Consider the following 14,875-nt stretch of genomic DNA (forward strand, 5'->3'; position numbering starts at 1 on the left):
CATACATAGCTTTCATAGAATCAGAAGACTCCTGTTAGGAGCAGGAAAGAAAAGAAACGGGAAGCATAGTAAGCAGATGGTGAGGAGCAGAGCCATTTGTTTGCCATATAAAGCTCAAAGTAGAAGATAGCAATACCAGAATGCACTCTTTTTTTCCTGTTTGTAGAAATTCCAGTTTTGAATGAGATATGCTTAGTGATACAGAATTGTAGTGTATAATTACATAACAGTGAAAGAAAAGCAGTCCCTTAGTGTGTGGAAATAATCTATTTGTAGTGGTCCTTCTTTGTCATTCTGTCAGAATGACTTTGTTATATTAATGGGTGTTCATCAGATAGGACCTGGCTTCCAATGTGGGAATTCTTACACTGGAATAAATTCATCAAAAATCCTGAAAAACAATAAAATATTTCTCACAAGATATAGTGATGATCTCATCAGTAAATGATGCAAATTATCTATCTGGTTTCATCCATAATTTTAGTCTTGATCCACAATCTTTTAAAATTTTGTGTTCATAACACAGTGATCTGGTGTCTGTCCTTTTCCCCTCGTCTATTGTGTCACATAGATCTGGCTTGCCTTGTTAGTTAGACAGCAGACTTCATTCTAAAACTGAAACTTAGGCATAGCACAAAAAAGATTTCTTAGAGAAACGATCTTGAAAACATTCTTGCTCTTCTTTTAGTAATTTGAACAGTGTAATTTGAGATCACTGTGAGGAAGATATCTTCTTGTTTTGCCTTGCCCTGCTCTTTCAGAGAAATAGCTGATTCTTCACTGAAATGTCATCATAGGTCACTGAAGTATGTGTTGATGTGGCTTAAGATGTTGCCGATGGAGTAATTGCAGTGTATTACCTCAGTGGAGCACACGTGAAATTTTCCTGTTGCTTTCTCTTAATTTTCAGTTGTACTTCAAGCTTGCACATAGGTGCACTTTATAATTGATCCGCAGTTAAATTACACCTGTGTTGATCTTTCATTTGATCATAATAAACACGGAATAAAATATAACGCTATTTAATGTAGCTGGTAGCAGTGTAGTTCTTCTGAAGTGAGGAGTTTGTAAGATGGCTTCTCTGAGGGAAATCATATCAGAAATATTTTCATGTCACATAGCAACTTGATTTAACTACATAGAATTTTTTTATATAGAAATTAACAGGAAGCAATGATTGTACAGTGAACTAACCCAATGAATCAGGGAATCTGGTTTACTTCATGCTATAGCGAGTTGCTGTATATTTTTGCTATTTTATCTGCTTCGCTTCTTAGTGAATTGCACTTTTCAGATATGTTTGTGTGATTAGTTTTCTGCTTTAGTGGTTCTACTTTCCACTTGTTTGGGACTTGTTGTTTTTTTAGGGTAAAACATTTCCAAAACACTTTTCTGTATTGCTGTTTTGCTAGATTTCTGTAATAAGTGTGTGAGATTAATAAATCTTAGAGCTACTTAGTACTAGGGATGTTTTGATGCAACTTGACTACTGCTGTGTCCAGTTTCTTATCTTCCCTCTCACGCAACTATGAATTCATAGTGGTTGTGATGAGAACATAAGTGATACTAAAGGAAAAGATCTTTGAATCTGGAGGCTACTTAGTACAATTGACAGGTAAACCTACAGTCTGACCGTGGCCACTGTCTGTTGTTCATCAATATTTGAATTAATGTATATTGTCTACTCCATTAATACAACAAACTCCTGGTAAAAGCTACTGCTCACTGTCATTGCATCTTGTTTCCCATGTAATGATCAGTTAGTATGGGAATCTTTGAGTGAACTGACCAAAGATTGTCTTTGTGTAAAACTAAGATTTAATGTCCAAATTATCTTGAGAGCCTTAGGAAGTCAACTCAGTCCGTAGAGTTCATCCATTCAGGCATAAATTCAAAGCTTCATCTCTGGTTTCTACAACTTTGTAAGACTTGTTGGAGTGAGAGTTGGTTGTTTTTGTTTTCCTCATTGAGTGCTCATAGTCCTGGCAGTCAGAATTCTATTCTTTGGAAATATTGGAAATATATCCAACATGTATGCCTGGTCTGCCTTTTTCCCTTTACTCAGACCTCTCAGGTACAATTTTTTTTTAATTGAGAGGAACTGAGAGGACAAGAAAAATTGTTTTAAAGTATCGCGTCCTGCTCCCCTCAACAACAACAACAACAAAAAGAGGGACAGAAAAGAGAGGCTAAAATAAATTGGCATTTTCTGCAAGAGGGATTAAGTTTACTGTTACTAAAATGTGTATGCAGATGGCAAAGTTTGAAGAGTTGAAAACCTTGACTGTAGAATCACCTTTCTCTATGTGTGACCACTTATTTCTCCAAAACGAATTTTCTAACTGGAGATCTTGTGAAATGTTGTGAAAGAGGATATAAGTATCCATTCTGTGTTGAGAAATCAACAAGGGATAACTCGTCCAGATCTCCATTTGCACTGCAAAAGACACTTGTATGACACTTTAAACTCTCAGGAAAGAATAACAAAGATGCTTTAATTGTATTTTTATACTTTATTCAATTGTACGTTCCTTTAATTCACAGACTTTCTGGATTTGGCTGTACATACTGTACTGCCATCTGTCATACGCCTGAGAACATGAAGTTTTAAGATGGCTTGCGTACATGCTATTGACCTACACGATATACTGTATCTGCAAAGTCCTGTATTTTTAACATCAGGTAAGATTTAATTTTTTTTAATATCACTTAATGAAAACCTGCAACAGCAAAACAATCTTATTGTACCATTGCCAGCTCATCATTTCAGATTCTGTAGCATTGACTCAAAGTGTGTGTGTGGGGGGGGGGAAGGGGGAGGGGATTAAGGTATTAATTAGATGTACTTGGAAAAAATTGTTTTTTCTTCAGGGCCCTTCTATCTTTGAATTGTTATAGTTTATTCAGTTGTGAGAGAATCTTCAGTAGTCTGCCCAAATATAACTGACATAGTGCATGGTCTGAGATTTCAGGTAATCTTGGAGTAGCAGTGGGGTAGAAATACCACATTTGTTTAACTGTGAGCTAGCTGTAGTGTTGTAGCTGTAGAGTTCTGCTGCTTTGTTAATGATCCAAGGAAAAGCTACATTGGGTTAGACAGTAATTCCAGTAAGGAGTAGTTGAGACAATGAAGCAGAAGTAAAAGACTAGATTTCAGAGTTATGAAAGATGAGTGTTTTGAGCACACTTGAAAAATGCATAGTGAGGCTATAAATAGGGAATAGTTCATCTTTTTTGTTTTTTTTCTTCAGAAAATCAGCAGATTTAATTTTCAAAAGCTTGGAATTGAAAACTTTGAAAAGCTTGTGAATATACATCAGTAAGGAAATAGGGTCCTATGGCGTTTGTGTATGTGGTCATTGTCTTTCTCTTGTTGCTGTTGCTCCTATTAAGTGATATTAAAAAAAAATTAAATCTTACCTGATGTTAAAAATAACTATATTGTAATTTGTTTCGCCAATAGTTTCACACATAAAATATCAGATTTCTAAGAAAAACAGGCTAGGATTATGTAAGATTATTTGAAGAGGAAAAGTCATTCTGAAAGGAAAGAGGAGATTGCTCTATTTTAGTAAAAGTAGCCTGAGAGAAGTAGAATAATAGCCTCACATCAGAGATCAGCGGCTTTTCTGCGACGTGTACATGGGAGGAAGAAGAGCCTACAGCAGGCTGCAGAGCTAAAGGATTGTCTCCTGCTGCTTTGCTGCTTTTCCTTCCTGAATTCTTCCTTCCCAAGATTTGGAATAGCTCCTGTATTTTGAGAAGTGGAGAGTGGGAACAGTCTGCTCCAAACCTGTTGCTTATCTGTAGATGTAACGTTTTAAAAAGTGAGGTGTAAACTTGAACATTTTAGAGTTCATGCAGGGTTATTTTTAGGTATCAAAAATTAAATCTTACTTCCTTTTTTAAAAAATAAATGAATTGGTAAGTTGAAAATCTGCATGGGAACTTTTATCTCTTCCATCTTACAAAGGGAAGAGATGAAGAAGCAGGTCAAAATTTTGCATTTAGTAAGTGAATTTGTCACAAGTATGTTTCTTGTTTTGGTTTACAGACCAGCCGTGGATTTGGAATATTCCTTACACTAGTGCCCCTGATACGCATGGAAATATGTGGGTTCCGTCATGAATGTTTCCAGTGTTTTGTGACGTTTCACTTGCTGACACTGAGCCTGCAAGACTAATGCAAGACTGCTTATTTCTTTCTTAAAGCTGTAATGTCTGCTAAAAAGGCTATGTTGAAGTTGAAAGGTAAATGTTGATAATGGAGAGATTCTTGAAGAATTCATAACAATAAATGAACTTGTAACTGCATTTTTAAAAGTAACTTTTTGTATGTCTTCTCATTAGTTCTCTTTCCAGTATACTTTTCAACACTGAAAGCAGACTGTTCTCAGAGATTCTCTCAGTATTTTTAGCAGTAGTGGATTTAAATGTTATTGTTTTGAGTGTCTACCAGTTGGCCTCAGCAGCTCTTAAAAAAAATTGTGTTAAGTTTAAATAAAGTCAACCTTGTTTATGTATCCTTTGTTCTGTCTTTTGTTCCATCTTCCAAGAGTATACGGTTGCTTTATTAACCATCACTTCTAGTGCAAGCTCTACTACTAATGAGTTTGGCTTCTTGCAGCATGTCACATCAGTTATTTACTAATCTTGTGGGTTTTTTGGTTTTTTCCATTTGCAGACACAAGTGCAGTCAAAAACACTAATTTAAGCAAGCTTGGCTGCTCAAAAGTAGTCTTAAATATGTTATGGTCCTTCAGCCCCAAAATCTTACTTCACTGTGCACTATTTCGTTTATTATTCCCTTTTGATTTTAAATGATCTGACTAGGTAGCAGTTCCACTGTTGTCTCTTTCATTTTGTATTATCATTCTCCGGGGTGATGTGGGCTACAATGGGAGGTGTGCTGCTCCCCAGTGTTTGCCTAACGTCTGTCTGTTTCATTCAAGAGTTATCATAAAGTAAGGTGTGTTTCTACAAAGGCATATAGCAAATGCTATGAAGTGCTGCTGCTTTGCTATCTTAGGAACTCTAGGAACTCGGCATGTTTCAACTTCAGCTTTCCAGGCCTCGTCTAATCCGCTATCAGAAGATCATTCTGAAGCCCTTCAATGGGAGCAAAGTGATCCGTTCTGTTAGAAAACTCATGAAATCTTTTTATTGTGTGGCTGTTATCCAAAGCAACCAGAGACGGGTCCTTACCTGTATCTTGTGATACCTTAATTGTTAACGCCAAGGGCATGGTTCATTGCACCTCATTGTATGAGCAAGGCCTTGGGCATAGCAACTAGGCTGGAGGAGGAAGCTGGAGGGTAGGAGGGGGAGAAAACAGTTAAAGTATGCTATCTGAGGCACTGCTGGGTGGCAGGCTTGTACAAAAGAGTTGGTTCGCTTACCAGTACGTGGTTTAATGTTCCAAGTAGAGTTTGAGCTCAGTTGACGCATATGCATGTAATTTGATTTTAACTTTCACTCTCCCAGAACAATAGGTAAAACTCGTTTTGAAGAAAGTGAAGTGTCAAGGTAGTCGTGTGCTTTTGCAACCAGTCCTGTGCATCCCAAACACGTATGGACTTGATGGATGACATGTTAGAAGTGAACAGAAAACTTTTGAAAACACCTTTAGCCAGAAAATACTGATCAATCAGAACAAACTTGAGAACGTTTATTGTTCTCTTAAGATTCCATTTTGACAGAGTGCTTTAAAATTCCATTTTTCCTATCACCCTAATTGTTTGTTTCATGTATTTTTTTCCCATAATTTTGCTGCTTTCACATCAGATTCTCTTGAATCTAGTAAGTAGCTGAACTGCAAATAATCATTTTTATCTAGAAGACTGGATTTCAGCATTGTCTGAACAAAGTTGGGACCCTAATATTCAGGAGGTGATAATATGGATGAAGGAAAGGAGAAAACAAATTATCCCAAGCTAAAACAGCACCTGACATGTAACTAAGTTTGGCTGGGTACTGTTACTGTTCTCTGTAATACTGTAATCCTATTTGCATTAAAGAAATCGATGAGATTTTACAATTGTAGGATTAATCACTGTGACCCAAACTGTCAGAATTTTAGGCAAAAGATGGCATTAGCCACACCACTACTTCTCTTTACAATAGAATTTCTTTTATTCTGACCAATTATAAATGAAGGGCAAAAGCAGAAAACATAGTGAAAATGCAGAAAGTGTTGAAAGGAGATGAGTACAATCAGAGAAATAATTTTCTATTTTAATGTACAGGTTTTATCCTCCTGGCTTTTTTTCTTCTCCTGTAATATATTGGGTCTTCTGCTTCATTTATCAAAATTGATTCTACTAATGCTCTGACTCTGTTCTGACTATATGGAAGTTGTTTTGTATGAAGAGGTTTCTTCCTTAACATGCAAATCACCACTGTACATGATTTCAAGAGCAATCTGGGAATCTTTTCAGTGATTTTTACATGATCTCTGGGCATTATATGTTGACTAGTTGCCTAAATCTAATTTCTTTTAAATTGCCTTTTTCTTTCAAATACTTTTGTAGTAACTCTTGCTCCTATGGTTCTAGACAGCATCCTGCTTTGTGAAGTTCTGACTGTACTGAAATGCACAAAGTTTTGGCACTAACTGCATGATTCGTGCTCTCTCCTTGTGACTTTCCTTCTGTTCTCTTGAAGTTGGAAAGAGTAAAGTTGAGGTGATTTGTTTGGTGCTTTCTTTTATAACCTATATAACACGTGTACGTAAGCTATTACAGCGTGACAATATTCTGCAGAATAACAAAACAGTCTGTACTTTCTGAAAAATCCTCTGTGGAAGCATGCATCCTTCTTGTGACACCTTGTGTGACCACATGTTGCTCTTCTTGCAGAAATAATTGTTATATGTAGTGGCTTTTTCTTATTTTTACTGAATTCTGCCTTCTTTCCTTTCTACTAAGGCTATTACTAGGAAGTGGGTAAGTAAGCAACTGTGAAGCGGCTTCCAAAAAAGGCCTAGTTGTTCTTGAGAAGGGCTCTTGAGGAATCTCTTGTGAGGACTATTGAGTCCCGACTCTGCCTCACATCCTCTGTACCAAGAGGTAAATGAAAGAGGTAAATGAAGAGGTAAATGAGTTCAAATGAAAATATCTGCTATAGCTCTAAGCACAAATGAAAGATTATCTTCTCTAAGTCTAAAATATGATTATCCTTCCATTTTAGTAACTGATTTTAAAAAGACGGATGATGTAGTCACATTTCTCATTTCTGAAAGTCTTTTTGTACAACCAGGTTGTCATATTTGCTGCTAAGCATCTGCTTTGTGAAAGATACAAATAGGTAGGTAAAGGCAAGAAGTGATATCGTGTTCAGTAGGACTCCCCCAGAGATGCAATCTCTTTGAAACTTAGCAATGCAACAGGCATATTGAAATGTTTAGCCTACTTTATGCCAGTGTCACATATTTATGAAGGCTTTCTTTAGTTTCAGATTTTTTGTTAATGTCAAGGTTATGAAGTTTTGAAATAAGTTTTGCTCAGCCTCAGAAGTAGCGGAGGGAGGACTATTTGCTTTACTTCCCTAGCAAGGTACTTCATTACATAAAAAAATTGCACAGGAGTAAGCTGCAGCTCTTGTACAGCTTCTCCAAAGAGAAGCAGTGCATTTTAGTTTTACTTATAACTTCTGAATGTGATGCTTAGTTAAAAAATATTGCCACTATCAGTGAGATACAGAAACCAAATCTCTGAGTCTTTCATTTAACAATATCAACAGACCAAGTAAATACCTTGGGTTTTTTGTTTGTTTTTTTTTTTTTCTTCTACTATTTACAATTATAATAAACCTCACTCCACCGATTGATTTTATCTCTAAAAGCCTGCACAGGTAAACACAGTGAAACTGTGTTGGTGGTGCTGAGGTGTGTAAGGCAAACGTAGCACATTTCCTGACAGCGATACCACGATACCACGAATGGGTATACTTAACTTAATCACTTCAGTCTCTCAGCATGTTAATTTGGGCTTGGGGTTAATCTAATTATCATCAAGATGTTTCGTCTTGTTTTTTATTTTTTTCTGAAGCTAAAAGATATCTTATGCCAGTGAATACATTGTATTTTTTAATTCAACTGTGCTTAAACATTCAAGGTGAGCAACTGCATGACCAACTGCATCTTTACACTGTTCCTATTCTACTCAAATTTTTCCACCAATGGGGAGAGTGCCTTTTTTTTTTTTTTTTTTACAAGAAATTGTTATTTAAAATAAAAGCACCTTAATTTTAAAAATGAATGTAAAAGAGGAAAAGGAGCTTAAAACAATAAAAGGTGTCCTACTTGTGGTATCTGTTATCCATCTTTTCATTTTCCACTTCAGGGTTCCAGTCCTGTCCAGTCCCCATATTTGCTCAGTCCCAAGTAGAAAGAAAATCCTTAAAAAAGGCTGCTCTCTCAAGAGATTAAATCACCACACAACCTTTGTAATACTTTAATTTAGTGAAGATTTCACGTTTTTATTAGATTTGACAAAACTTGCAATTTTTGATGCCCAGTGATAGTAGTACACTTCACTGTCTCTCAGAAATATGCCATGTGTTCTCTACTTGTATGAATGTAATGATCTCTGTACCCAGAAGGCCAACACAACACTAACATGGCAGTGGATCATTCTTTGATTGTTCTTCCTGTTCCTTTGATCAGTTGATACTATGGATATGAGCAGGTAAAGGCTTGTGCTCTTACTGTGCTTATTCAAGCTACCTCAGAAAATGGTGGATAGAAATGGGATGCTCAGTCCATTCTGCTGCCCCTGCTAGGACAGCACTGATGTTGGGCTGTCTGTTTTCTGACTGGCAGAGCAGGGCAATAAACTTATTGTCCTCTAACAAAAACTGTCAATAATATTAAAGGAACAGTGGCATTTCCTACAGATGCATGTGGTTACCTTTTGCACTTGGTACAGTTTGGTAAATCTGGTGTTTAGTCTTCCTCTTTTTAGCTGTTTATTGTCTTCTAGCATCACTACTAATTTTAACTGCCAAATGCCAGTGTGCTCTGAAGACTAATGAAGAGGGGAAAAAAAACAACCCTGCAATATGAGTTACATGTTGCCTATGAGCGACAACACATAGGAAAAACAAAGAGGAAGTTTGGATCTCCCTCATCCTCAGCTGTTGGTGTGTGGTGCAATGTGGCTCCTCTCTCAAAAACCAGGACCCAGGCCCAAGGTGCAAACGCAGCCCGGGCCCTGAGCCGGGATGCAGCTTACAGCGGGTGTGCCACTGCCTGTTGTTAAGGGACTTGTGGAACCACCCGTATCTGAATTCCTATCGCACTTGTGCTGCAACGTAATTAGTGGGAAAGGGGGGGGGGGCAAAGAATGGCAGGTAGTAATATCTCGCTAATCTACTTTCTAAAACAAAATACACACATCACGTCTTTCACTGGAGAGAAAATGTGGTACTATACAAATATGTTCTGCAGAGCTGAATGCCGACACCCCACCGTTCTGAGGTAGGATTCAGCACCGTGCTTATTTCTACAGGTTTTGATCGTGAGCGCTCCGACACCGAAAATAACACAACTCTGCTCTGCACTCGAGTTGAAGATCCGCGTCTGTGTTCCACACACGGCTCCCTCGAAGGCAGGGCGCGGGAGAGCGCAGAGAAGTTGCTGAGGAGAGAACCTGTAACGACAGAGGCGCCCTCTTTCGGCAACGTGCAGTACTGTCTCGTGCTCTCACGGCACGAGGACGCCAACTTCGGGTTCCTGTAGCAGCCCCGAGGTGCTGCGGCACTGCACGGCGCCCGCCGGAGCACTCACACCCGCGGGCTCCTGACAGCTGCCCGAGCCCTCAGCCAGGCACCGGCGGGGCGGGGAGGCCGTGTGGGCGGGGAGGCCGCGGGGCAGCGACAGGTGCCGGCTCGGCGCGTGTGGGCGTCGGCCGAAGGGAGCTCCTCTCAGGGGCGCCTCGTAGAGAGCGGGGACCCAGGCGGCGGGGCGAGCGCGGTGCCGCCGCCCCCTCGGCAGGCTAGCGGCGGGCGGGCGGGCAGGAGGCGCTTGGCGGTGTCCCTGCGCCCCTCTCCGACGCGCTCGGGGCGGGGGAACGAAGGGGATATGAAACTCGCCGCGGCCCGTGCGGCGCTGAGGGGCTGCGAGGTGCGGGCGGCGCCGCGATGCCTGGCGGCGGGAGGGCCCCGACGTAGCGGCGCGGTGCCGCGGGGCGGAGGATGGCGTGCGGCGGCGGCGGCTGCTGCTGCTCGGGCGCTGGGCGACTGAACGCGGACAACGCGCGGTTCCTGCTGCTGGCGGTGCTGATCGCGCTGTACATGCTGTGCGGCGCGGCCGTCTTCTCGGCCATCGAGCTGCCCGGCGAGCGGCGGGCCAAGCAGCGCTGGGAGGAGCGGCTGCAGAACTTCACCCGCCGCCACAACCTCAGCCGCGCCGAGCTCCGCGACTTCCTCCGCGAGTACGAGGAGGCGAGCGTGGCCGGAATCCGCGTCGATGACATCCGGCCCCGCTGGGACTTCACCGGCGCTTTCTACTTCGTGGGCACCGTCGTTTCCACGATCGGTGAGTGCCGGCGAGCGGCTTCTCCCCGCCGCGTGGCGGTGCGGGTCGGACGGGGCGGGCGGCGGCCGCTCCTCGGGGCTCGGTGTTGGTGTCGGCCAACAGGTGTTGGTGTAGCGCTGCTCCGCCAGCGAACCGAGCGGGGTCGGGCCGAAGAGCTCCGGGGGGGGGGGGGGCAGGGGGGAATGCGAAGACGCGGAAGAGGGAAGCGCGGCGGTGGAAGGGGCTGGCTGCAGCGCTCGGGGGCTGTCGGCAGAGGGGCTGCGTGCGGGCGGCGGTCTGCGCGGTTACCGCCACGGTAAGCGTGGCTGCCGCTTTTTGTTAACAGCGTTTCCAATTCAAATCGGTTTCCCTCCACACAAGAAGCGCTCTGAGGGGTGGCAGCAATTCTTCCAGCAGTCTCTGTTACCGCGTGCTCCCTGGCTGCAGGCGGGACGCCTCACCCTACGTACTGTGGGCGAGCGTTGGCCCGGCCAGGTGTTACAGCTGGGTACTGCCCGTGGTTCTGCCCAGCCTTCCTCGGCACCGGGTTCCTTAAGCTGGAGATAATTTGGTGGTGAATGATGCAGTCAGGTTGGCTTTGTGCTACTCAGGGCCGTCACATCTTCAGTCTGGAAGACCTCAGAAGCATCCTTACATGTTTTGCTGAGCCATTGCTTTAAAATGACTTTATAACGTTGTTCACTCGGTATTTGAGAACTGTGTTTGAGAAATCTCCCATAATATTTGTTTGGTGTATGACTGAAGTATGTTGGTGAGCCTATTGGTTTCTATTGCAATAGAATCACAGGGAACAGAGCTGGGACCACATGTTCCCTGCTCCACCTCTGCTCCAAGGGGAGGCACCCATTGTGCAGTTACTTCCCCACAGGTGTTTGAACAAGCTGGTGTTTTAGAACTTGCAATGTTGGAGAGCCCACAAGGAATTAAACTCAGTGCATCATCACACTCATAAGAAAAACACTTTTTCCCATTATGTACCTAATTGAAACTCAGCGATTTCCCATGTTTTTGTCCTGTTCTCTTTAAACACAGAGGATGCCTTTTTTTTTGGTTTTTTTTTTTGTGCACAAGGGCTGTAGCAATGTGTCCTTTCTGTCTTTTCCCAATCCGGAGAACCACAGTATTATAAAAGCGCTTAACAGTGATGCAGTTAATCATCACCTGTAATACTTGGTGCCGGTTGTTCTGAGTGTTAATATTTATTTTTTCTTGTATACAGAGATTGTTAAGGGAAGCAGAGTCTCTGTGGTCTCATTAGCTGTAATTACTTTAAGGATAAGTACCACTTAGCCACTCACACTTCCTAGTAATTCCTCTGATTTGCTGATTCCCATTGCCTACAATTTAGCACTGTGTTTCTGCAGATGATGCCATGGAGAACCATTTTCCTTCACATTGTATATAGTCAGTACTCTGAAGTTTTACATCCTGTGCCTTCTTTTGGCCTGGCTTTGCTCTCAGTCTCACCAGTGGTGTTGTTTTCCCAGTTTTATCAGTTTCATCATTCTTTCTTAGTCCTGTCAGTGCTGACTATCTTATCACTGGCATCACTCTTCCTTAACCTTCCCAGAAGTGTGGCTGTGAGGCTAGCTGTGTGTTCCATCACTTCGCCTGTGGCAGGCAGGACTCTCCGGGTGATTTTTGTCACTTCCCAAGGCTGCACCACACAGGTGCTTTCTCCTGTGTGCTCTGCAAGCACATTTGTTTTTATTAACTGTATTGTGGCTGTTCCTAATGCTAGGCTGTGTTTTACACATCTCTGATCAACAGTGTGTCTCTCTTCTTGGCCCCTTCTGAATGGCCACATCTTCTTTCATGTCCCATTACAGTGCCTCAAAATCGATGCACGAGTCCATCTGGGATCTTGCTGGGCTGAGGGAACTGGGAGGATTCTTTCTTTTGTTTTTCAGTCTGTTCTTCTAGTGGCTACAGCCATTTCGACAGCTAAGTAACATTTAATTTTCAGCTAAGAATGCTTCTTCAGGAATCAATGCTGTTGTAGTACATTCCTTTTATCTTCCAGTGTTTGTACTATTTACTGGTATCAAATATTTTGATTTGGCAGGTAAATTGTTGCAAAAGCAGCCATCTTTTATTTCTTCTATAAATTCTATATTATTTTTTTCTCATCCACCTGGTGAAAATTATTTTGTTACCGTACTGTAAATGTATTTCAATGTAAATGTATTTACTTCTGCAGTAAGTAAGGAAAATCCAACCACTTTGGTATACTGCTAAAACATTGCTGAGGCATTACCTATAGCATCAACTGCTTGCTTGTACCTGAACTGCAAAGTTTATCACTGTGGGGTTTTGTCTCTGAGAGGAAAGAAAAGAGATTTGTAATATCTAAGAGGATGATAGTGTCTTTTAATTAAGTCTCACATAAAATATTTCTCACCCAGATATCAGCTTTTGATATCAGTGCACTGAGTCAGTGGTTTGGAAATAAATATAACTGACCTATATTCATTTGTCGAGAAAATACGAAACTCAACAGAGCTAATAAAATAGGCTAATAATAGACTAATAAAAATAATTAGTTTGTTTTAGTTTAGTAATTTAAAGTTTGTTCTGTAAAAGGCTTTATTCAACCTGTAACTCCTCTTTGATGTGTCTTTTGCTTAGTGTGATCCTGCATTAAGCGCTCAGATTATCCATATAGTAGAAAGATTAGAAGTTTAAAAAGGCAGTCACCATGCCCAACTGGGAGATGACCTGTGCTAGACAGATCCTGAGAAAGATAGAGGCAAAGCCTCTCCATCAATGAAAGTAGCTACCTGCTGGGAGGAGCCCAAGCGTGTAAATGAATCATAAAATATCCTGAACTGGAAGGGACCTACAAGGATCATTGAGTCCAATGTCTGGCTCCACACAGGCCATGTATGTTGCAGACTCTTCCATAAACCCACTTTGTTTTCCAAGTTAGATGTGTTTCACTTCCCACATAATAAAACAAAGTTGGATGAGGCCCTGGGCATCCTCATCTAATGGGTTGCAGCCCTGCCTGTGGCAGGGAAACTGGAACTGAATGATCCTTAAGGTCCCTTCTGCCCCAAGTTACCCTATGGTTCTGTGATGATGTACTGCCTCTTTTGCTTAGAAATCAAGAGGTAGTAACGTCTGAGAGATCAAAGCAGTTTCTTTCTTATCAAGGGCTTGAAGCAACATCTCTGTGTCTCAGCAGAATGCAACCAACCAACCACCAATCTGGGCAGTAATTTTAAGCAGAGACACTCAGTGTTCTCTGATGAAATTGTTTCATGTTGCATAAAGAAAATCTTCCATAGGCTAGTAAGTAATACAAAACCTGAGTCTTGGTTCGCACTTCAGTGAATGCCACTTCTATATTGAAGGGTACAGCAGTTGGTAGGCTCCAGGTGGTTGGCAGTTTTGGACTTTAAGATCCCAGCTATCAACTGGCACTCATAGGACCTCTGTGGTAACTTGGGACAGTAGTCACTTCAGGAGGCAGGGATGTGCTTGAGTATTGGATCGTTGCTTGTCATTCTACTATGAATCACCTTGACATCCTCAATTCCACTTGAAATAGGTGGATGCTGCTCCCCCTGAGTGATACAGAGGGCTGGCAGCATGGGATATTTGCAGCACATCCTCCTCTGCTTTTTGAAACACAAACAAACAAACAAAAAAAAACAGTTATTGACTTCAGTTGCATCAAGTGAAGAACTTATCATTAATGTCTACTTATCTCACGTACATCTGTCTTTTTGCAAATAACAAAATCAAAAGGAATTTGTTTCCCTTTCTAAGAAGGAATCATAGAATGGCCTGGGTTGAAAAGACCACAATGATCAAGTTTCAATCTCCCTGATATGTGCAGAATCACCAACCACCAGACCAGGCTGCCCAGAGCCCTGAATGCTTCCAGGGATGGGGCATCCACAACCTCCTTGGGCAACTTATTCCAGTGCATCACCACCCTCTGTGTGAAGAACTTCCTCCTAATATCTCAGCCAATATCGTGGTATTGATAAAAAGCTGGTTGTTTTAACTCTGAAAGAATTAAAATATATCTTGTAGTGAAGGGATAGCCTAAAGAAAGTAACTGATCAAACTGGTGTATGATATGGTGAATGTGTGGTGTTTGACCACCCTCACAGCAAAAGAGGGTATTCGGTTTGTGCCCATTGCTTCTTGTGTTTCCTGAGTGAACTGCTTGTGAAAAGTGAGGCAAAGGAGGAAGTTATATCATTTTCACGAACTGAGTTGCGTTTTCTGGAAAAACTGATAAAATTAGACTCCTTCCTCTCTGCAAGAAGCTGCAGCATGTTGTTCTGGGGGCGTACAGTCTTGGTGCAGGATAAATTGAGATTTG

The 14,875-nt window shown here is 41.6% G+C and overlaps 2 protein-coding genes across 5 annotated transcripts in view; both read left to right on the forward strand.

The window, feature by feature from the left end:
* TDP1 (tyrosyl-DNA phosphodiesterase 1) overlaps positions 1–4,522 on the forward strand; it is a 36,036-nt gene extending 31,514 nt beyond the window's left edge. For 3 of the 4 annotated variants that reach the window (XM_052696158.1, XM_052696159.1, XM_052696161.1), the window contains exon 16: positions 4,055–4,522. In XM_052696158.1, coding sequence (XP_052552118.1) covers positions 4,055–4,128 — 74 coding nt within the window. In that variant the 3' untranslated portion in view covers positions 4,129–4,522. Of the gene's footprint in view, positions 1–2,544; positions 2,792–4,054 lie in introns of those variants that run through there. The other variant, XM_052696162.1, reaches the window with a different exon arrangement.
* A 5,671-nt stretch (positions 4,523–10,193) lies between these two features.
* Positions 10,194–14,875, forward strand: part of KCNK13 (potassium two pore domain channel subfamily K member 13) — a 58,336-nt gene continuing 53,654 nt past the window's right edge. Inside the window, exon 1 of the mRNA XM_052695160.1 lies at positions 10,194–10,536. Coding sequence (XP_052551120.1) covers positions 10,194–10,536 — 343 coding nt within the window. The remainder of the gene's footprint in view (positions 10,537–14,875) is intronic.

This window comes from Tympanuchus pallidicinctus, unplaced genomic scaffold (genome assembly GCF_026119805.1).
Source record: "Tympanuchus pallidicinctus isolate F22 unplaced genomic scaffold, pur_lepc_1.0 scaffold3, whole genome shotgun sequence".
NCBI lineage: Eukaryota > Metazoa > Chordata > Aves > Galliformes > Phasianidae > Tympanuchus > Tympanuchus pallidicinctus.